The sequence below is a fragment of the Mobula birostris genome, chromosome 24 (genome assembly GCF_030028105.1).
Source record: "Mobula birostris isolate sMobBir1 chromosome 24, sMobBir1.hap1, whole genome shotgun sequence".
NCBI lineage: Eukaryota > Metazoa > Chordata > Chondrichthyes > Myliobatiformes > Myliobatidae > Mobula > Mobula birostris.
The window spans coordinates 53959796-53984761 of NC_092393.1; the positions used below are offsets into that span (position 1 = coordinate 53959796).

Consider the following 24966-nt stretch of genomic DNA (forward strand, 5'->3'; position numbering starts at 1 on the left):
ATATATCTCTGGTAGTCTGGTTAATAGATTATGATTCCATGAATCATCCTTCAGTAGCTTCAACACTATATTTTCCCCAATATAGTCCACAAGGTGGATGATGTCCACTTCCGCAGCTATCTCATAAGCAGTATGTGGTGGGACTGAGGCCCGACTGTGCCTGAAGGGTCTGAAAGGAAGAGCTCCTCTCCCTACCAGCCAATCGAGCTCTACCATGAGGAATTCTGCCAGATAAACAATACCCTTCTTAGGGAACCATCACAGGGAATCCATCAACTTCTTTTCCCGCAGAGCTTCCAGGACATTCCACATTGATGACTGCTTAATGAACTTAGGATCAAAGGTATTTTTCTACAAAGGACAGGCAGTGCAGCAAGATACAAATGAATGGTCCACAGGTCTAGGGAACCATCGATGACAAGGGACATTGAGGTCCTGACCAGGAAAATGGAAGGAGCATGGGTTAGGTATATGCAGTTGGGACCAAGCGAATTTTTGGAAGAGTGTAGGAAATGCAGGAGTTTATTCAAGGAGGAAATCAGGAGAACAAAAAGGGGGCATGAAATAAACTTGACAGAAAAGATTAAGGAAAATCCAAAGAGATTTTATAAGTATTTTAAGAGAAAAAGTAACTAAAGAGAGAATAGGACCCCTCAAAGACCAAAGGGGACACCTTTGTGTGGAGCTAGAAATTTTGTTTCTTCTCCCATTCTGATGTTCGATCTTAACAACAACTGAACCTCTTGCAACGCACACAAAATGCTGGAGCAACTCAGCAGGCCAGGCAGCATCTATGGGAAAGAGTAAACAGTCAATGTTTTGGACCAAGACTCTTTAATAGGACCTGATGAGGGTCTAGGCCCAAAACGTCAACTGTTTACTCATTTCCATAGATGCTGCCTGGCCTGTTGAATTCCTCCACATTTTTGTGTGTATGTTGCTTTGATTTCCAGCACCTGCAGATTTTCTCTTGTTTGTGACTGAACCTCTTGACCATGTCTGCATGTTTTTATGCATTATATTGTTGCCATATGATTGGCTGATTAGATATTTGCTTAATGAGCAGGTGTATATATGTACCTAATAAAGTGGCCACTATGTGTAAGTCTTTTTTTATATATATAACACTTGCATTGCCTTGGCACTAAGTTCCATGATATATTCTCCAATAAGAGCAAATGAAAGTGTGTCATTTAATCACAGGAGCCGTACAATACTGAAACATATTGATTATTTTATATATAAATTCCATCAAGCTCCACTTTACAGCTAACATACGAAACAAAGACGGCACATCGAGAAAATATTACAGTAGGTAATGTAGAAAAATAAAAACCATTTTTTCTTTAAAAAGATTGTTTTAGATAAACATATAGTGTCTCATTTGGACAATGGAACTACAGTATAATTACTGACGGAAAACAAACACTATTTTGTTGGCATTCTCTCAAATGAGTCACTCTTGTGCGGATCACGTGTACTACCCAACAGTCTGATGTTCCTTGTGTGATAGTTTTGCTGTCTAGGATTACAATGCCTTCTCCGATACACAAGCCCCTCATTTATTTTCCTAGGAGCTGTTTCCTCTGTTGTTCGAGCAGAGCTTCCAGGTGGTCAGCTCTCTTCAGTGTTGCCTAGTACAGAGAAATGATAAACAGTTAAAAGTAGCATCAACAAATGTTGGAACATGGCAGGAAAGCAATAAACTGCAACTTTGTCAACTTGCACTTTAATTTTTGCACCTTTGGACAATGATTAACATTCACAAAATGCTGGAGGAATTCAGCAAGTCAGGCAGATCAATGGAAAAGATTAAACAGTTGATGTTTTGGGCCGAGACACTTCTTCAGCACTGGTTCATAATTAACACTGCTATATTGAATGAGTGAAATTTTTATGTTGAACTTTGCTCTGAAGTTTTAAGTACACAGGATGTAATTGTACAGTTTGTCTTCTTATGCACACTGGTTATTTGTCCATCTTTGTGTTAGTTTTTCATTGATTCTATTGTGTTTCTTTGGTTCTACTGTGAATGCCCGCAAGAAAATGAATCTCAGGGTAATATCTGATGACATATATTGTACATAGTTCGATAATAAATTTGCTTTGAACTATATTCCTACATAAGCACTCATTATACAAACAATTCAGTGGCTGCCCCGATTAACCAATGGTTAAATTAATTGAATACACTGTGTATGAAAAATTTGGAAAGCCACAGAGACTGCTGTCTCTTGCCTGGTGAAAAAAATGAATGCACTCGACACAGAGTTGAAGAATCTATCTAAGCTTGAGTGTGCTAATGCTTGCTGCACTGTCATCAGTCAGCTGATGAAGAAAGTTTTCCAGAGATCGGAAATCTATGGCAGAAATGCAGCAGCTTTAATCAATGGATGCATGAGATCAGTGACTCTAGCCCCTCATTAACCTTAATACTAAAAAGTGTTTTTTTAAAGCTTGCTGCATTGTTTATTACTGGACAATCAATGAGAATAAAATGAAGGCAGATTATGTGTTCTATATAAAACCCAAATAGGGCAAAGGAGAGAAGAGGGTATTTATTCCCAAATAGGAAAATGGAGGCAGGTACTTAAAGATGAGAATAATGGCACAATAAGTATTCACTTAAGTGTTTCGTCGCCTCTATAACGCCTCACAATTATAAAGCAAGATCAGCAACAGATGGGTTCAAATTTAATTATCACAAGTATATTGAAACATACAGTGAAATGGGTTGGTTGCATTAGGATGAAAGATGAAAAGTTTAGAAGGAACATGAGGAAAAGTTTCTTCACTCGGAGGTTCATGAGAGTGTGGTACAAGCTGCCAGTGGAAGTAGTGCATGTGAGTTCAATTTCAATGTTTAAGCAAAGTTTGGATAGGTACATGGATAGTAGGGGTTTGGATGGCTACGGTCTGGGTGTAGGTTGATGGGACTAGACAGCTTAAATGGGTCAGCACGGACTAGTTAGGCCTGTTTCTGTGCTGTACTTTTCCACATGACTAACAACAAAACAAGACTGATCAGCAGAGCAAGCCCCTTTCCCACTAACAACCCCGTTAAAACAATGTCAAGTGAGATACTTAGCAACCTCGTGTTGTTTGCGAAGATTATTCACTGTCTCCTCTTTCTTCACAATAGCTGCTTTTACACTAAATAGAAAAAAAAAGTTCTTTTGTTTATGATAGTACATAGTGAATCAGTTAAATGTCCCAACATGCTACAGACTTAAAGGCTTCATCTTTCACATTAATATTCTAATTTTATGTGTTGCCAGATCAAATATTAATTTAATTACAAAGTGCAGAAATAGGTCATTTACTACTGGGTGACAGCATTAAGATGAATAAAAGGCTCCTCGAACCGAATTTTTTTTAAACTTTCCCTTAATTTGCTTATCAACCTATCCATGTGATTTGCCTCATGGTCTTACATTCCATGACTTAATGATCATCTGGAATTGAGTCTCCTGCACAAGAGGATGTAAGAGTCTAGGATTTGAGGGCACAACCTCAAAATAAAGGGACATCCTTTTAAATCTGAGATGAGGAGGAACTTCTTCAGCCAGAGGGTGCTGAATCTGTGGAATTCATTTGCACAGAGGGCAGCAGAGGTCAAGTCACTGGATTTATTTAAGATTTATAGGTTCCTGATTGGTAAGGGAAGAATATAGAATATAGACCCCTCAGCCACACCACGCTGCCAACCTTTTAATCTACTCTAAGATCAATGTAACCCACCCTTCCTTTTTCTTTTATCCATCTATCCCTAATGTATCTGCCTCTACCATCTGGCAGCATGCTCCATGCACCCACCATTCTCCATGTAAAAAACCTACCACTGACAGGAGAATGGGGATGAAAAAAAGTCAGCTATAATTGATGGGCATTCGATGGGCTGAAGGGTTTACTTCTTTTATGGTGCAATGGTAGCATTTTCTTTAGGTCTACTGTTTTGTTTTTAAAATCTCTAACAAGCCACCCCTCAACTTTTCTTTCCAAGAATGATATACCTCTGCTTTGCAATTTCATTCCTCTAAAACTAACTGCAGATATACGTAACATAACTGATCAAAAGATATGACACATTCAGCTCCAGCATATTGAGAAATCTATTGCAGGAAATGGGCATTATCATGGCTGTGTTAGGGCATATTCTGGATTTAGGGTGTATAGCAAACTATGAGCTTCAGCAACCAATCTTTAGACCTGAAAGTGAACTGTAGATTAAATTTGAAATGCAGCTCTGGACAATAGGTTCTTAGCGCTGTGTACAGCAGCTAATTGAAAAAACAGATAATGCTGATTAACATTCCATTGTGGGTGCAAAGAAGGAGATGCGAAGGTTATATGTAATTCAAAGGAAGCATTGTAGATACACTGTAAATATAGAATTGTCCTTTGATCTATAGCATATTAAATGTCATGTAATATTGGGTCGAACTGGCCTCTTCCTTCAGAGAGTGTCTTATTACGTTTAAAAGGCAAGAGCTTCATGGCAGTTTCTCTGAAATCAAAAAAAAGGATTCACTAGAAAGGGCCAAAAAGAATAACTCAAGTGCCAGCGGAGCGGCCATTCTTTTGAGTGTGCCAGTTTTAGCTTGGCTTTGGCTCAGCAGGCTTGGATGAGGTAAAGTATCTGCTAAGCTTCTCTCGTTCTGTTCTTAACTGTTAAGGCATAGTAGTTTAGTGAGAATGGCTCCAGGGGCAGAGTTTTGTACTGTGTGTGGGATGTGGGAAGTCTGGGAGATGTCCAGTCTCTCAGATGAACACACCTGCACCAGATGCACTGAGCTGCAGCTCGATGACCTTCGACACACACAGGAGAGTGAGGAGGTGATAAGACAGGAGCTACAGGGAGATAGACACCCCTAGATTGCAGTAGAAAGGCAAATGGGTGACTGTCAGGAGAAGGAAGGGAAATGCACAGCGGTGCAGAGTACAGCAGTGGCCATTCCTCTCAATAATAAATATACAACTTTAGATACTAATGGGTTGGGGGCACAGTTACCGGGTCTCTGGCATTGAGTCTGGTGCTGTGGCTCAGAAGAGCATTGAGGTGAGCGGACTGCAGTGTTGATAGGAGATTCCATGATCAGAGGAACAGAGCTAGTGAGGGTAAGAGGAGGATGATTTGGCAGGTGAATACGTGGCTAAGGAACTGGTGCAGGGGGATATCGGACCACTGGAAAATGATGTTGGAGAGGTACTAATGGGAGGGGTGGCAACAAAATGGCGGATGAACTGAATAAGTATTTTGCATCAGTCTTCACTGTGGAAGACAGCAGCAGTATGGTGGAAGTTCCAGGTGTCAGGGGTCATGAAGAATGTGAAGTTACCATAACTAGACAGAAGGTTCTTGGAAAAACTAAAAGGTCTGAGGGTACATAAGTCACCTGCACCAGATGGTGTACACCCCAGGTTTCTGAAAGAGGTAGCTGAAGAGATTGTGGAGGCATTAGTTATGATCTTTCAAGAATCATTAGATTCTGGAATGGTTCTGAAAGATTGGAAAATTACAAATGTCACTCCACTCTTCAAGAAAGGAGAGAGGCAAAAAAAAAAACTGTAGACCAGTTAGTCTAACCTCAGTGGTTGAGAAGATGTTGGAGTCAACTGTTAAGGATGTAGCTTTGGGGTACTTGGAGGCACATGATAAAATGGGCTGTAGTCAGCATAGTTTTCTCAAGGGAAAATCTTGCCTGAAAAATCTGTTGAAATTCTTTGAAGAAATAATAAGAAGGACAGATAAAGGAGAATGGATTGATGCTGTGTACTTTCAGAAGGCCCTTTGACAAAGGTGCCACACATGAGGTGCTTAACAAGGTATGAGCCCACAGTATTACAGGAAAGATTCTAGCATGGATAAAGCAGTGACTGATTGAGAGGAGACAAAGAGTGGGAATAAAAGGAGCCTTTGCTGGTTGGCTGCTGGTGACTAGTGTTGTCTGATATCTGGTATCTGAGTTGGGACTGATTCTTTTTACATTATATGTTAATGATTTGGATGTTGGAATTGACGGCTTTGTTACAAAGTTTGCTGATGCTACAAAGATAGATGGAGGGACAAGTAGTTTTCAGGAAGTAGAGGGGCTACAGAAGGACTTAAACAGATTAGGAGAATGGGTACAGAGATGGCAAATGGAATACAGTGTCAGGAAGTGTACAGTCATGCACTTTGGTAGAAGAAATGAAAGGGTTGACTAGTTTCTAAATGGACGTGGATTCCCTGAAGGTTAATTTGCAGGTCAAGTCTGTGGTGAGGAAGACAAATGCAATGTTAGCAATCATTTCAAGAGAGGATGAGAAAATAAAAGCAAGCTTGTAATGTTGAGACTTTATAAAGCACTGGTGAGGCCTCAGATGGAGTATTGTGAGCAGTTTTGGGCCCCTTATTTTAGAAATGATGTGCTGACACTGGAGAGATTCAAAGGAGGTTCACGAAAATGATTGCAGGTTTGAACAGTTTTTCATATGAAGAACATATGATGATTCTGGGCCTGTATTCACTAGAATTCAGAGGAATGAGGGGTGACCTCATTGAAACCTATCAAATGGTGAAAAGGCTTGATAGAGTGGATGTGGAGAGAATGTTTCCTATGGTGGGAGAGGCTAAGACCAGAGGACACACCCTCAGAATAGAGGGGCATCCTTTTAGAACAGAGATGAGGAGGAATTCCCTAGGCCAGAGAGTGGTGAATCTGTGGAATTTGTTGCCATAGGCAGCTTGGAGGTCAAGTCTTTATGTACATCTAAGGCAGATAGAATCCTGATTGGTCAGGGCATGCAGGGATATGGGGATATTGGGACTGAGAGGAAAACTGGAACAGAAATGATGAAATGCTGGAACAGACTCAATAGACCAAATAGCCTAATTCTGTTCCTATACCTTCTGGTCTTATTATGAGTGGGCAGACATCAGTGCGAGGAAGGCAATGGAAGAACAAGAAGCCACAGAGGTTACAGGTGTACGGAAGGAAACTACAAATGCCAACCTAGTAAGATTACAGCTTCAAACAAAAAATAAATCAGGTCTTGGTATACATAATAACTTCTTCAAGAATGCACCAAATCCAACCTTGCTGCATCTCACCGTTTATGGACTTCCTCCAGCTCCTCCTCCTTCTCTTTGGTGACTCGTTCAATTTCTAAGCGATGACGCGCACGCATCTCCAACATCTCGGTCTTTAACCGCTTATTTTCTTCCTCGGTGCTTACCAACCGGTCTGCAAACTCCTGGCGAATGACCTCCGCTAAACTGTTTCGCTCTTCTGTAAGCCTATCCTTAATCTGTTTCAAAGCAAAAAAAACACAATGAATTCTCTGGCCCCCAAGTCATATTTTATCATCGTGATTATATGAAACACGATAGATCCCAGAATGCATTTGACTTTTAAAGGGATGAGTATGCAATAATAATAAATTGGTTCTTGTACTTCTTTTCAAATTAAATTGATACATTGGTTTATTATTGCCACATGTACTGAAGTAAAAACTTGCATACAATTCATACAGGTGAATAAACTCTTCTCGGGCTTCCAGCTGGGTACAGGCGTCGATTATAACCGACATTTTGATGACAAACTCTGCCATTTTCATCAGAGATGATGCCTGGGCATGTCCAGTCCGATGGTATTTATACCCCTGTAGTCCGTCCCTCCTGATTGGTTCGTCCTCATCCAATCAGACTTCTGGCTCTCCCACCTGATTGGATGAGGACTAACCAATCAGGAGAGGTGGACTATGGGGGTATAAATTCCACTGGACTGGTCATGCCCAGGCATCATCCCTGATGAAGATGGCAGAGCTGTCACTGAAACACCAGTTATAATCGATGCCTGTACCAGCAGGAAGCTGGAGAAGAGAGTATTTGTTATATACGCCGGGAAAGCACTAGATTCTTTTTCAATGCATACAGATCAATTCTTTACAAGACAAAAGATTGAAAGAGTACAGAGGAAATTTACACAGATGTTGCCAGGACTTGATTTATAGGGTAAGGTTGAATAGGTTAGGAGCGTGGAGAATGATATATAAAGGTATATCAAATTACGAGGGATATAAATAGCATAAACACAAGCAGGCTTTTTTTAACCACTGAGGTGGGATGAGACTTGAACTTGAGGTCATTGGTTAAGGGTGAAAGGTGAAATATTTAAGGAAAACCTGAGGGAAAACTTCTTTATTCAGAGAGAGATGAGAGTGTGGAACAAGCTGCCAGTGGAAATGTTGGGTGTTGGTTTGATTGCAGCATTTAAGTTTGGATAGGTATATGGGGTGTGGAGGGCTAGGGTGCAGGTGTGGGTCAATGGGACTAGTCAGAATAACAGTTCAGCATGATCTAGATGGCCAGAGGGTATGTTTCTGTGCTGTTGGGCTTTTATGACACTATTATTCCACAACAGTGCACTGAGGTTATATGAGGAACTAACAATAAAGGTGGTATAAGGTACCAGTAATAGAGTACATAATGAAGTGCTTCTGTTACACAGAAAGTGCAATACAGGTACACAACAAAGTGTAACTTTGTTAAGTGCACTGAAGCTGTGTAATTGCAGAAGCACCAAATACCTCAGGGCCTGCACTCGGACGCGTACTTCATACACACCCGCACTCTGAGAGTATTTCTAAAGAGCAGGAAACGAAACAGCAATAGAGGCAGGCGAGTGCGCTCCACTAACCAAGACAGCCAGACAAGGTTTTTGTAACTGCCAAAAGAGTGCAGCTGATTTGAGCGGGGAAGCCTTTCAGACGATCAAGGCACACGAGTAGCATGGTGCCATGTTTTTCTTCTGAATAGTTTATATTACTGAATATAAGGGTTCTGCACAGTTCCTTCCTTTGTATACAAATCTTTATAATGAATAGTTATTTTTGAAATTTAAGGGGGTGAAGAGAAGGATGGAAGGTCTTGTTCATGGAGTAAAGCTCCCTCTCCCATTAACAAAGTGTTTTTGCCCACAGAACTGATGAGATAGAAAACCAAAGCCAGTGTCCGCATTCAGGGCAGCTGGAAGAAACATCGTTCCAGGCAGAGTAGGAAACGAAGAGAAAAAATTAACATCTTCTCTGGTTTCAATTACTTCACAGAAACCAGACTAAATTTTCATCGGGCCTTCCTCTCCCCTTCAATCCACAGAGGATTCTGATGGTCTAACCACTGAGAATGGTGCAGTTCTCAGAGTAGCGTTTATGTAAATTGTACTATTTTAGAATTTTTCTTTTTAATAACGGGTATACAATATTGAAAATAAAACTCTTGCAACCAAATATTTTAGGGCAATTTGCCAAATGTTATTTTTTTTAAAGTATATTACTAATCACTGATTAAAGTTTTTAAGATAACTTCAATAAACTCAACAGCTGGGTACAATTTCTTCAAATTAATGCGAGTAAAACCAACAATGGAAAATCTTCATGCAAATAAAAAGTTCCACTGTGTGTATCATTCTAAGAAGCAATCTACCAGTTGGTTTAAATTCATAAATGGGGTCAGTAAATGAAAATCAAGAAAACTGCAGATACTGGAAATCTAAAAGGCATTAAAAGGCTGGAAACAATTGACAGGTTAGGTAAAATCTGTGAAAAGAGAATTGTTAATAATTCAGATCTAGGAACGCTTATCATCCCAAAACCAAAACATTAACTGTTTCTCTTCCCATAGATGCTGTCTGACTGACCGGGTGATTCCAGCATTTTACATTTTCATTGAGACAAATTCAGTGTGGGGAGGGGGGAAATCCAGGGGGAAATCACAGGTCAAGATCACGAGTGGCACATTATATTTGTAGAATGTTTGTCAGTCTCGCTTGTATATTGCAGGGTCACAACCCGAAACATTGATAATTCCTTCCCCCAACACATGCTGCTCGATATGCTGAGTTCCTCCAGTTGTTTGCTTTTTGCCTCTGAATGGTGGGGTGGCTGCTAGATGTTCAGTATTTCTAAGGCCGTAAAAAGAGATGTGAAATAAGAAAAACTGACAGTCCAGTTTCAGTAATGTACTGTAGTTTGAACAGGCAGAAGAAACAATCATCAGCATTTTTAGAACTGTCTTCTCCCTCACTGGTACTATACCATCTGACTGTAGCTCTTCTCCCTGCCTTCAGTTACCAATGGCTATGGAATGCCACACAATGTTAAGCACCTCTGCACCATCTGCAATGTGGAACTTAACTGGCGTCCAACCATGTTAAAACTCCTATTCCCATTCCAACATGTCGGTCCACGGCCTCGTCTTCTGCCATGATGAGGCCCCTTTCAGACTGGATGAGGAACACCTCATATCCATCTAGGTAGCCTCCAGCCTGATGGCATGAACATCAATTTCTCCTTCTGGTAATTATTTGTCCCCTCCCCCTTTCCTCTTCTTCAAATCCCCACTCAGGCCTCCCCTATCAGATTCCTTCTTCTCCAGTCTTTTGTCTTTTCCACTTTTCACCTGCCAGCTTCTTACTTTATTGCGCCCCCCCCCCCAACTTTTTAGTCTCACATTTTACTTCGGTGACTCACAACTTATGCCTATGACATTGTTACTGCAAACAGGTGGGAAGCTCTGATGAGCAAAGTTTAAAATGCTCCTTTTAGAGATAATTAAACCCTGTCTCCATTTTAATACATCAAATAAAAATTGCTGTTAATACAATTGGCCTGCTTCAATACTCCTGTCTCTCAAAAAAACCACCAGCAGCAGACAACAATCACTAGAATGTTGCAATCTTTATAGGACAAGAACATTCACCTACGTTCTATGCTGACTAATAAATTAAACTGAAATTAATCCCACTTCCTACCACTTGATCCACAGCCCTGCGGGTTTTGGCTCTTCAAGGGCTCAATTCAGATTCTTTCAAAATGTCGTCAAGGCTTCCATTTGGCTTGTCCAGACTGCTCATAATTTTGTACGCTTATCAGGAAAAGTTAAGATGGAGAGGAATGGAATACACTGATTATGTGAAGAAATGGGTTAAAAATCAACTTGCAAGATACAGGAAAGCAGTTTTGCAAACTATCCAAACAATTAAACTGGCTATCACATGGTAAATGCACAAGGCTGTGAAGCTGGAAAATAACTGAAATCATGTCACAAATATCACAGAGCCCTCATAGAAACAGTGAGACAGATTAAGAATCTCAAGTCAGCATTGGACTTTGAAGTTAACTAAAGCACTTCACAGGTTTCACATGCTTTAACTACAGGGAAATAAAACAACATATTGCTGCAAAACTGATAAACTTATCATGAGCTTGAGCTTATGTTCCAATGATCCATTTTCAGTCAAAACTAATTTAGTAATGAACTAGTAATATATCACAAAGTTGGTGCTTGGAAGTTTAGTATTGATGATGTACTGTATTTGGGTGGTGGGGTGGAGATATGTCTTTGCCAAAGGAGCTGAAGGGCACCCCTTCCCTCCGGACAAGGTGTAGTACTTGCTTAACCCCCGCCCCCCGGATCAGGATCAAGTAAAGCCATGGGAGCAGCCGGTTCAAATCACAAGTCCTGGTTATGCAACCACTGATGCCAGACAGACAATCCCTGAAGAGTATCGATAATGGCTCGGGTCACCCTTCTTGTAAAGACATTGCCCGGAAGAAGGCAATGGCAAACCACTTCTATAGAAAAATTGGTCAAGAACAATCATGCTTATTAAGTCCAATATCGCCCGTGTCATATGACATGGCATATGATGATGATGATATACTCTTCTGCGAATACAGGAAGTATGATTGGTAAGTTTGCAGATCACATGAGAACTGTGGATAGCTAAAGGGTGTAGATGAGATGGAATGATTAGATTAGCTTTATTTGCCACATATACACTGAAACATCCAGTGAAATGCATCTTTTGCAACAAATCAAATCAGCAAGGATTGCACACATGAGGAAATCTGCAGATGCTGGAATTTCAAGCAACACACACAAAAAATGCTGGTGAACGCAGCAGACCAGGCAGCATCTACAGGAAGAGGTACAGTCGACGTTTTGGGTCAAGACCCTTCGGCAGGACTAACTGAAAGAAGAGATAGTAAGAGATTTGAAAGTGGGAGAGGCAGGGGGAGATCCGAAATGATAGGAGAAGACAGCAGGGGGAGGGATGGAGCTAAGAGCTGGAAAGTTGATTGGCAAAAGGGATACGAGGCTGGAGAAGGGAGAGGATCATGGGACGGGAGGCCTAGGGAGAAAGAAAGGGGGAGGGAGAAAGCCCAGAGGATGGGCAAGGGGTATAGTGAGAGGGAGAGAGGAAGAAAAAGGAGAGAGAGAGGGAAAAAGAATAATTAATTAATTAATAACGGATGGGGAATGAAGAGAAGGTGGGGCGTTCACGGAAGTTAGAGAAGTCAATGTTCATGCCATCAAGTTGGAGGCTACCCAGATGGAATATAAGGTGGTTGTTCCTCCAACCTGAGTGTGGCTCCATCTTTATAGTAGAGGAGGCCGTGAATAGACATATCAGAATGGGAATGGGACGTGGAATTAAAATGTGTGGCCACTGGGAGATTCTGCTTTCTCTGGCAGACAGAACGTAGGTGTTCAGCGAAATGGTCTCCCAGCCTGCGTCAGGTCTTGCCAATATATAGGAGGCCGCATCGGGAACACCAGACGCCAGCCGACTCACAGGTGAAGTGTCGCATCACCTGGAAGGACTGTCTGGGGCCCTGAGTGGTGGTGAGGGAGGAAGTGTAAGGGCATGTGTAGCACTTGTTCCGCTTACAAGGATAAGTGCCGGGAGGGAGATTTAATTTAATCTAAGGTGCAAAGTACTGCATCTTGGGAAGTCAAATATGGGCAGAAAATATACAGGAAATAGTTAAAAACACAAGAGTTTCACAGATGCTGGAAATCTAGAGTAAACACACATAATGCTGAAGGAACTCAGAAGTTTAAGCAGCATTAATGGAGGGGAATGAAGAATCGACGTTTCAAGTTGAGACCCTTCATCAGTAAATACATTCAGTGATGACTTTATTAGAAACAGGAGTGGAACCCAGTGTGGTCTTCTGCTGCTGTAGCCCATCCACTTCAAGGTTCGATGTGTTGTGCGTTCAGAGATACTCTTCTGCACGCTGTTGTTGTAAACAGGCAGGTACTTGAGTTACTGTCACTTTGAACCAGTTTGACCATTCTCTTCATTTAACAATGCATTCTCACCCACAGAACCGCTGATCACTGGATTTTTTTTTGTTCTTCCACACCATTCTCTGGAAACTCTACAGACAGATGTGCATAGTTTTTGAGACACACAAACCACCCTGTCTGGCACTGACAATCATTCCACGGTCAAAGTCACTTAGATCATATTTCTTCCCCATTCTGATGTTTGGTCTGAACAACTGAACCTCTTAACCACATCTGCATGATTTTATGCTGCCACATGATTGGCTGATTGAACCTTTGCATTAATGAGCAGGTGTAGAGGTGTACCTAATAAAGTAGCCACTGAGTGTAGTTGGGGACTGTTGAAATTAGATTAGAGTAGATTAGATTAGATTCAACTTTATTGTCATTGTGCCGAGTACAGATACAAAGCCAATGAAATGCATTTAGCATTTGACCAGAAATGCAAAGAATAGTGTTATTTACAAAATAACTGCGAACAAAAAAAGTGCTACGGCACACAAATATAAAAGTACTGAGACAGTACAATATGGGTGCAATACTGCTTAGCGCTGTGGTGTGAGGTTCAGCAGTGTCACAGCCTCAGAGAAGAAGCTCTTCCTGTGCCTGCTGGTGCGGGAGCGGAGGCTCCTGTAGCGCCTACCGGATGGGAGGAGAGTAAAAAGTCCATGGTTAGGGTGAGATGCATTCTTGATAATGCTTTTCGCCCTGCCCAGGCAGCGTTTATGGTAGATGTTCTCAATGGTGGGCAACTGGGTGCCGATAATCCCCTGGGCAGTTTTCACCACACACTGGAGTGCTTTGCGGGACAATTGCCATACCACACCAAGATGCAGTTGGTGAGTATGCTCTCAATGGTGCAGCGGTAAAAGTCCGTCAGTATCCTGGGACAGAGGTGAGCTTTCTTCATGCTCCGCAGGAAATAAAGGCGCTGTTGCGCCTTTTTGATCAGGATGGAGGCGTTCAGGGACCAGGTGAGATGAACTTGAAGGTCTAGGCATCCAAGTCCATAGTTTACTGTAAGTGGCAACCTGGGTCGATACAGCAGTGAAAAGGAAAATGTCATGCCTGCCCTCGTAGGTTTGGGAAAAGCATGTAAGAGTTGGGATGTCTTGTTGCAATTTTACAAAACACTGGTTATGTACACTTGGAATATTGTATGTAGTTCTGAGCACCACACTACAACAAGAATGTGACTGCACAGTTGAGACGATACTGAGGAGATTTAATAGGATGTTGCCTGGATTGGTGAACTTTAGTTATGGAGAAAAACTGAGCTGGATTGGGGAAAAAAAGCTGGGCTTGTTTTCCCTAGAAGAGGTGGAGATAGTCAAAATCTTTTTACTCAGGGGTAATCAGAAGGAAAGGCAAAGTGATCAAAGGGGTGAGTTTTGTTTTACCCAGAGAGTAGTGGTATACTGGAATAGAATACCAGAGAAATAGTGGAATCAGATAAGATCACCACATTTCATAGTAGTCATACTTTATTGATCCCGGGGGAAACTGGATTTCATTACAGTTGCACCATAAATAATAAATAGTAATAAAACCATAAATAGTTAAATAGTAACATGTAAATTATGCCTGGAAATAAGTCCAGGACCAGCCTATTGGCTCAGGGTGTCTGACCCTCCAAGGGAGGAGTTGTAAAGTTTGATTGCCACAGGCAGGAATGACTTCCTATGACGCTCAGTGTTGCATCTCGGTGGAATGAGTCTCTGGCTGAATGTACTCCTGTGCCCACCCAGTACATTATGTAGTGGATGGGAGACATTGTCCAAGATGGCATGCAACTTAGACAGCATCCTCTTTTCAGACACCACCGTCAGAGAGTCCAGTTCCATCCCCACAACATCACTGGCCTTACGAATGAGTTTGTTGACTCTGTTGGTGTCTGCTACCCTCAGCCTGCTGCCCCAGCACACAATAGCAAACACGATAGCACTGGCCACCACAGATAATAATAATCTTATTTATAGAGCACTTTCCATACAAATTATGTAGTTCAAAGTGCTTTACAATGGGATAGAATGCAAACATGAATATAAAAAACAAAAAGGTGTTAGTTAAAAGCAAGGTTAAATAAGTAGATGTTGAGCTAGTTTTTGAAAGTGTCAATTGAATTTGCATCCCTTATGGTTTTAGGTATTGAATTTCACAGTTTAGGAACGTAGTTCAAAAAAGCTGACCCATTAATTATCTTTCAAGGGAGAAATTGTTTAAATTTAAAAGACTGGGAAAAGAAGAGCTGAGGGTTCAAGCAGGATTATTAAACAAAAACGATTCTGTGATGTATTCCAGTCGCAGACCGTTAAGCGCTATAATAGAACTTTAAAATTAATTCTAAATGATACATGAAGCCAATGAACGGTAGCTAGGACGGGAGCGATAGCCTCCCTCATCCTGGTTTTAGTTAAGAGTCTAGAAATGATGTCCTAAATGAGATTAAGTTTGTCAAAGTTGCTGGTGAACGCGGCAGGCCAGGCAGCATCTGCAGGAAGAGGTGCAGTCGACGTTTCAGGCCGAGACCCTTCGTCAGGACTAACTGAAGGAAGAGTTAGTAAGAGATTTGAAAGTTGGAGGGGGAGGGGGAGATCCAAAATGATAGGAGAAGACAGGAGGGGGAGGGATGGAGTCAAGAGCTGGACAGGTGATTGGCAAAAGGGGATACGAGAGGATCATGGGACAGGAGGTCCGGGAAGAAAGACGGGGGGGGGGGGGGGGACCCAGAGGATGGGCAAGAGGTATATTCAGAGGGACAGAGGGAGAAAAAGGAGAGTGAGAGAAAGAATGTGTGCATAAAAATAAGTAACAGAGGGGATACGAGGGGGAGGTGGGGTCTTAGCGGAAGTTAGAGAAGTCGATGTTCATGCCATCAGGTTGGAGGCTACCCAGACTGAATATAAGGTGTTGTTCCTCCAACCTGAGTGTAGCTTCATCTTTACAGTAGAGGAGGCCGTGGATAGACATGTCAGAATGGGAATGGGATGTGGAATTAAAATGTGTGGCCACTGGGAGATCCTGCTTTCTCTGGCGGACAGAGCGTAGATGTTCAGCAAAGCGGTCTCCTAGTCTGCGTCGGGTCTCGCCAATATATAAAAGGCCACATCGGGAGCACCGGGCGCAGTATATCACCCCAGCCGACTCACAGGTGAAGTGTTGCCTCACCTGGAAGGACTGTTTGGGGCCCTGAATGGTGGTAAGGGAGGAAGTGTAAGGGCATGTGTAGTACTTGTTCTGCTTACACGGATAAGTGCCAAGAGGGAGATCAGTGGGGAGGGATGGGGGGACGAATGGACAAGGGAGTTGCGTAGGGAGCGATCCCTGCGGAATGCAGAGAGAGGGGGGGAGGGAAAGATGTGCTTAGTGGTGGGATCCCGTTGGAGGTGGCGGAAGTTACAGAGAATAATATGTTGGACCCAGAGGCTGGTGGGGTGGTAGGTGAGGACCAGGGGAACCCTATTCCTAGTGGGGTGGCGGGAGGATGGAGTGAGAGCAGATGTACGTGAAATGGGGAAGATGCGTTTAAGAGCAGAGTTGATAGTGGAGGAAGGGAAGCCCCTTTCTTTAAAAAAGGAAGACATCTCCCTTGTCCTAGAATGAAAAGCCTCATCCTGAGAGCAGATGCGGCGGAGACGGAGGAATTGCGAGAAGGGGATGGCGTTTTTGCAAGAGACAGGGTGAGAAGAGGAATAGTCCAGATAGCTGTGAGAGTCAGTAGGCTTATAGTAGACATCAGTGGATAAGCTGTCTCCAGAGACAGAGACAGAAAGATCTAGAAAGGGGAGGGAGGTGTCGGAAATGGACCAGGTAAACTTGAGGGCAGGGTGAAAGTTGGAGGCAAAGTTAATAAAGTCAACGAGTTCTGCACGCGTGCAGGAAGCGGCGCCAATGCAGTCGTCGATGTAGCGAAGGAAAAGTGGGGGACAGATACCAGAATAGGCACGGAACATAGATTGTTCCACAAACCCAACAAAAAGGCAGGCATAGCTAGGACCCATACGGGTGCCCATAGCTACACCTTTAGTTTGGAGGAAGTGGGAGGAGCCAAAGGAGAAATTATTAAGAGTAAGGACTAATTCCACTAGACGGAGCAGAGTGGTGGTAGAGGGGAACTGATTATGTCTGGAATCCAAAAAGAAGCGTAGAGCTTTGAGACCTTCCTGATGGGGGATGGAAGTATATAAGGACTGGACATCCATGGTGAAAATAAAGCGGTGGGGGCCAGGGAACTTAAAGTCATCGAAAAGTTTAAGAGCGTGAGAAGTGTCACGAACATAGGTCGGAAGGGATTGAACAAGGGGTGATAAAACCGTGTCGAGGTATGCAGAAATGAGTTCGGTGGGGCAGGAGCAAGCTGAGACAATAGGTCGGCCAGGACAGGCAGGTTTGTGGATCTTGGGTAGGAGGTAGAAACGGGAAGTGTGGGGTGTGGGAACTATAAGGTTGGTAGCAGTGGATGGGAGATCCCCTGAGCGGATAAAGTCGGTGATGGTGTGGGAGACAATGGCCTGGTGCTCCTTAGTGGGGTCACGATCGAGGGGTAAATAAGAGGAGGTATCCGCGAGTTGTCGCTGTGCCTCAGCAAGGTAGAGGTCAGTACGCCAGACTACAACAGCACCCCCCTTATTGGCGGGTTTAATAATAAGGTTAGGATTCGTGCGGAGGGAATGGAGAGCAGAGCGTTCCGAAGGAGTGAGGTTGGAATGGGGACAAGGTGCGGTGAAGTCGAGACGGTTGATGTCCCGTTGGCAATTAGCGATAAAGAAATCCAGAGCAGGCAGAAGACCAGAGCGGGGTGTCCATGAAGAAGAGGAGGGTTGAAGACGGAAGAAGGGGTCATCGGTGGGGGTGGAAGAGTCCTTGCCGAAGAAGTAGGCTCGGAGACAGAGACGGCGGAAGAAAAGTTCCGCATCATGGTGAACACGGAATTCGCTGAGGTGTGGGCGAAGGGGGACAAACGTGAGGCCCTTACTGAGAACAGAGCGTTCTGCCTCCGACAGTTGAAGGTCGGAGGGGATGGTAAAGACCCGGCACGGATGAGAGCTGGGATCAGAGGGGAGAGGGGGGAGGCTGGGGGTGTCAATGGAGAGGGGAGGGTTGGGGTGAGAGGAAGATGGAGCCTCTGAGGGCTCAGGAGTTGACAGTGGGATCTGAGGAAGATGGGGCTGCAGAGTGGTGGTGGGGGAAGGGGAGACGGGAGTCACAATCAATGGAGAGGGGAGGGTTGGTTACTAGCTCTTCCTTCAGTTAGTCCTGACGAAGGGTCTCGGCCTGAAACGTCGATTGTACCTCTTCCTAGAGATGCTGCCTGGCCTGCTGTGTTCACCAGCAACTTTGATATGTGTAACTTGTTGTTCGGCATCATTACGTGACAGAAATGGACGTACCTTTGCAATATTTCTTAAGTGTAGAAATGTTACTCTGGTCAATTCTTCATGATGGATTTAAAATTCAAATCTGAATAAAGGATAACCTCCAGGCTTGTTACTTCCGATTTTACAAAGGGAGCCAAGTTCCAAAGTTTATCAGAAAATTTACCTCTTGGCTTTGGGATAAAAGGAAAGTCCTTCAGTTTTATCTTTATTTAGTTTTAGGATATTACTGCTCATCCATTTGTTTAAGAGGCATTTAGACAGACACTTACACAGCCAAGGCACAGAAGGATTCAGACATAGTGCAGGCAAATGAGAGGAGTGTAGATGGTCCAGAATACCTTTGGGGCTTTACTCTTTGGAGAAAAAGAGGATGAGGGGTCACTTGATAAAGGTGTACAAGATGATAAGACACAGAGTTCGAGTGGACAGCCAGAGACTTTTCCCAAGGACAGAAATGACTAACACGAGGAAGTCTGCAGACACGAGAAATCCAAAGCAACACACACAAAATGCTGGAGGAATGCAGTAGATGAGGCAGTATCAATGCAAATAAATAGATAATCAATGTTTTGGACCGAGACATTTCTTCAGGACTGAGAAGGAAGGGAGAAGAAAGCCAGAATAAAAAGGTGGGGGGAAGGGAAGGAAAGGAGGTGAGCTGGAAGGTGATAGGTGAATCCAGGTGGGTGGGAAAGGTAAAGAGCTGGAGAAGAAGGAACCTGATAAGATCATAAGACTTAGGAGAAGAATTAGGCCATTCAGCTCATCGAGTCTGCTCTGCGATTCCATCATGGCTAATCCTGAATCTCACTCAACCCCATTTACCTGCCTTCTCGCCATATCCTCTGATGCCCTGACCGATCAGGAAACTATCAACTTCCACCTTAAATAGGACTTGGCCTCCACCGCAGTTGGTGCCAGAGCGTTCCACATATTTGCTACGCTCTGGCTGAAAAAATTCCTCCTCACCTCTGTCCTAAAGGGTCGCCCCTCAATTTGAGGCTGTGCCCTCTAGTTCTGGAAACACCCACCATAGGAAACATCCTCGCCACATCCACCCTGTCTAGTCCTATCAACATTTGGTAGGTTTCAATGAAATCCCCCCTCGCATTCTTCTAAATTCCTGTGAGTACAGGGCCAAAGCTGCCAAATGCTCCACATGTTAACCCCTACATTCCCAGAATCTTCCTCATGAACCTCCTCTGCACTCTCTTCAATGGCAACACATCCTTTCTGAGATATGGGGCCCAAAACTGTTGGCAATACTCTAAGTGTAGCCTGACTAGTGTCTAATAAAGGCTCAGCATTATTTCCTTGCTCTTATATTCTATTCCCGTTGAAATAAATGTCAACATTGCACTTGCCTTCTTTACCACAGAGTCAACCTGTAAATTAACCTTTTGGGAGCCTTGCACAAGGATTCCCAAGTCCTCCTGCACCTCTGATGTTTGAACCTTCTCCCCATTTAGATAAAAGTTTGCACTATTGTTCCTTTTACCAAAATGCATCATACATTTTTCCAACACTGTGTTCCATCTACTACTTTTTTGCCCATTCTTCCAAAATGTCCAAGTCCTGCTGCAATCACATTGCTTCCTCAGCACTACCTACCCCTCCACCTATCTTCATATCATCTGCAAACTTTGCCACAAAGCCACCAATTCCATCATATAAATCAACGACAAACAATATGAAAAGTAGCAATCCCTGAGGAACATCACTAGGTACCAGCAGCCAACCAGAAAAGGCTCTTTTTATTCCCAATCGCTGCCCCATGCCTGGCAGCCATTCCACTATTCATGCCAGTATCTTTCCTGTAACACCATAGGATTTTATCTTGTTAAGCAGTCTCACGCGTGTGGCACCTTATTAAACGCCTTCTGAAAATCCAAGTAAATGAGATCCACTGCCTTGCCTTTGCTCACCCTGCTTGTTACTTCCTCGAAGAACTCTAACAGATTTGTCAAGCAAGATTTCCCTTTACAGAAACCATGCTGACTTATTTTATTATTCGTCTCCAAGTACCTCGAAAGCTCATCCTTAATAATAGACTCCAACACTTTTCCAACCACTGTGGTTAGGCTAACTGGCCTATAATTTCCTTTCTTTTACCTTCCTCTCTTCTTAAGGAGTGGAGTGACATTTGCAACCTTCCAATCCTCCGGGACCATGGCAGAATCAAGTGATTCTTGAAAGATCATGACCAATACATCCATTATCTCTTCAGCAACCTCTCCCAGGACTCTGGGATGTTGTCCATCTGGCTCAGGTGACTTATCCACTTTAAGACCTTTCAATTTGCCAAGCACTTTTTTCTTTGTAATAGTAATGGCACTCACTCCTGCTCCCTGACACTCACGGACCTCTGGCACACTGCTAGTGTCTTCTACAGTGAAGACAGATGCAAAGTACCCATTAAGTACATCTGCCATTCCTTTGTCCCCTATTACTACCTCACCAGCATCATTTTCCAGTGGTCCAATATCAACTTCCACCTCCCTTTTACTCTTTATATAACTGAAAAAAACTTTTGGTATCCTGCTTTATGTTTTTGGCTAGTCTGTCCTCATATTTCATCTTTTCCCTTCTTAGAGCTTTTTAGTTATTTTTTGTAGGATTTTAAAAGCTTCCCAATCATCCAACTTCATACTCAATTTTGCTACCTTATATGTGCTTTTCTTGGCTTTAATGCAATCCTTAACTTCCTTTGTTAGCCGCGGTTGCCTACCCTTGCCATTTGAGAACCTCTTCCTCTGTGGGACATATCTATCCTGCGCCTTGTGAACTATTCCCAGAAACTTCAGCCAACTCTGCTCTGCCATCATCCCCACCAGTATCCTCCTCCAATCTACCTGGGCAAGCTCATCTCTCATGCTTCTGGAATTCCCTTTATTCCATTGGGATAGTAGCAGTAGTAGTAGTGACCTCAGTGTGCAAGCCACCAGGCAAGATTTCAGCTTCTTTAACCCTGTATCCAACCTGCACAGTAAACCACAGATCATCATTAAAGACTTTAATAGCCACAGTACCCAATGGGGGTACAAGAAGTCTAACAACGATGGCGAAGCAGTCGAAGAATGGATGGACTCTAACCAGCTTAGTCTCATCCACGATCCTAAATTGCCAGCCTCCTTCCACAGTGCCGTCTGGAAGTGCAGTAATAACCCAGATCTTGCCGTTGTCAGCAACAACATCGCTGGTCTCTGCAAGAAGCTTGTCACAGACCCAATACCACAGACACAGCACCGTCCTATTGGTATTCAGGTAAATGCAGCAGTGTTACCAACCGTCGTACCATTCAAAAGGCGCTTCAACAACAAGGCGGCCAATTGGAACGGGTTCACTTGACCATAAGGTTAAACATATTAAACCACTACCTGAGCACTACAACCTGTTTGCAAAAGCTGTCCAGAAAACAGCCAAAAGGAAGTTTTCTCGAGGTTCCAGAGCACACTACATCTCTGGTCTCACCAAAGAGAACGCTGAACTCTACAGGGAGTATGTCTCAATGTTTGAATCTGACCCCTTCTCAGAGGAAACAATATCTACCGGTGAGAGGGCGATGTTAAGTATCTCTCAAGAGCATCAAAACACCTGGAACACCTTGATAGAGACAACAGATCTTACAAAAAACAGCAAGGAGGCATGGTCTCTCATACGCAAACTTGGAGGCGATCCTAAGAAAGCTGCCCAACATCCCAATGTGTCTGCTAACCAAGTTGCACACCAGTTGCTCCTAAATGGAAAAACCAACAAGAAACAACCAAGAGCACAACTAGATGGGAAGAAGTACAGCATTGACCCTGGTTTCACTGGACCATTCACCACAGAAGAGCTGGAATTTGGTATATCTAGGCTAAAACACGGGAAAGCAATTGGTCCTGACAACAGAGCATCAGAGCAGATAAAGTATTTTGGACAGCAAGCAAAGAAATGGCTCCTACAATTGTTCAACCACTGTCTGGCAACACACAAGCTACCTAGTATTTGGCAGAAGTCACATGTAATAGCACTATTAAAGCCCAGAAAAGAGCCCTCAGATCCTAAGAGTTTTCGGCCAATCTCACTGCTTTGCCACACCAATAAGCTGTTTGAACGCCTGACACTCAATAGGATAGCACCAACCGTAGATGAGAAGATCATTCCAGAGCAAGCAGGTTTCCGCCCCAGGAAATCAACAACAAGCCAACTGCTCAACCTCACACAATATATCGAAGATGGTTTTGAGCAAGGGATGGTAACAGGTGCTGTTTTTGTAGACTTGTCAGCAGCTTATGATACAGTGAACCATAGACATCTCCTCTGCAAGATCCTAGAGATGACAAAAGATATTCACTTAACAGAGCTGTTAGAAAGCATGCTTCAGAATCGCCGGTTCTATGTTGAACCAGCTTCATGAACAGTGTCGTTCCATTTCAATCAACCCCATCTGAAGCCCGCATCGCCTTGTGGAAAAACCAGCTCGCCAGTCTCAAACAACCCCCAACGATGGAAATTCCACCGGATGAAAGCCTTCCCCCAGGAGCTAATTGCAACTGGGCAACCTGGAAGTGCCTTAACAGACTTAGGACTGGTGTAGGTCGTTCAAAGGTGTCACTAAGCAAATGGGGATATACAACCAGCCCGACAATTTGTGAATGTGGAACTGAGCTACAAACTATGCAACATCTCCTGCAATGCCCATCACTAGAGGAACCCTGTACTGTTGCAGATCTTGCTGAATTCAACAACAAGGCGCAAAAATGTGTCCAGTTCTGGCTGGGCCATGTATAGACTGTCCGTGGACACGATAAGAAGAATTGGGATACCGATACATGTGAGTTATGCTTTTCCCTCTCAAACTGCAGTATGAATTCAATCATATTATGATCACTGCCTCCTAAGGATTCCTTTACATTATGCTCCCAAATAAGATCTGGGTTATTGCACAACATCCAATCTAAAATAGTCTTTCCTCGAGTAGGCTCAAGCACAAGCTGCTCTAAAAAGCCATCTTGTAGGTATTCAACAAATTCCCTCTCTTGTGATCTGACACCAACCCAATTTTCCCAATCCACTTGCATATTGAAGTCCCCTATTACAATTGTGTCATTACCCTTCTTACATACCTTTTCCAGCCACCTTTGCAATCTCATGCCCACACCTTGGCCACTATTTCGAGGCCTACATATGATTTCTATAATGTTTTTTTCACCTTTGCAATTTCTTAACTCCACCCACAAATAGGAGAGGAGAGTGGTTCACAGGAGAAAAGAAAAGGAGGGGATCCAAGGGGAAGTGATAGGAAGCTGAGAAGAGATAAAGGACAAGAGAGGGGAATAGAGGAAAGGGGGGGATTTGTTTACTGGAAGGTAAACAAATAGCTAATATAAGAGGGCATAACTTTAAGGTGTTGGTACAAAAATATAAGACTGCAAGACATAGGAACAGAATTAGGCCATTTGGCCCATCGAGTCTGCACCGTCATTTTACCATGGCTGAATCTTTTTCTCCCTTCCTCAGCCCCACTCTTTGGCCTCCTCCCCATGTCCTATCAAGAACCTATCAATCTCTGCCTTAAATACACCAAACAACCTGGCCTCCACAGCTGCTTGTGGTAACAAATTCCACAAATCTGCCAGTCTCTGGCTAAAGAAATTTCTCCGCACCTTCATTTTAAATGGACGCCCCTCTATTCTGAGGCCGTGCCCTCTTGTCCTTGACTCCCCCACGTTGGGAAACATCCTTTCCACATCTACTCTGTCTTGGCCTTTCAACATTCAAAAGATTTCAATGAGATTCCCCCCTCATACTTCTAAATTCTAGTGAGTATAGACCCAGAGGCATCAAATGTTCTTTGTATGATAACCCTTTCATTCCTGGAATCATCCTTGTGAATCTCCTCTGAACCCTCTCCAATGCCAGCACATCTTTCACAAACAAGAGAAAATCTGCAAATGCTGGAAATCTAACCAACACACACACAAAATGCTGGAGGAACTCAGCAGGCCAGGCAGCATCTATAGAAAAGAGTACAGTCGACATTTTGGGCTGAGATGTCAACGGTACTCTTTTCCATAGATGCTGCCTCGCCTGCTGAGTTCCTCCAGCATTTGTATGTGTTGCCAGCACATCTTTTCTTAGATAAGGAGCAGAAAACTGTTGATAATATTTAAGGTGAGGCTTCACCAGTGCCTTATAAAGCCTCAGCATCACATCCCTGCTCTTGTATTCTTGACCTCTTGAAATGAATGCTAACATGGCATTTGCCTTCCTCACCACCGACTCAACCTGCAAGTTAACCTTTAGGGTGTTCTGCATAAGGACTCCCAAGTCCCTTCGCATCTCAGATTTTTGGATTTTCTCCCCATTTAGTAAATAGCCTGCACATTTATTTCTACTACCAAAGTGCATGATAATGCATTTTCCAACATTGTATTTCATTTGCTGCTTTCTTGCCCATTCTCCTAATCTGTCTCAGTCCTTCTG

General features: G+C 43.3%; 1 protein-coding gene across 1 annotated transcript in view; it reads right to left on the bottom strand.

Annotated features, from left to right (window-relative positions):
• Positions 1-1240: 1240 nt before the first annotated feature.
• Positions 1241-24966, bottom strand: part of cep131 (centrosomal protein 131) — a 149693-nt gene continuing 125967 nt past the window's right edge. The window contains exons 26-28 of the mRNA XM_072242397.1: positions 7094-7290; positions 3093-3153; positions 1241-1634 (exon numbers count right to left, since the gene is read on the bottom strand). Of these exons, the coding sequence (XP_072098498.1) occupies positions 1563-1634; positions 3093-3153; positions 7094-7290 (330 nt within the window). The 3' untranslated portion in view covers positions 1241-1562. The remainder of the gene's footprint in view (positions 1635-3092; positions 3154-7093; positions 7291-24966) is intronic.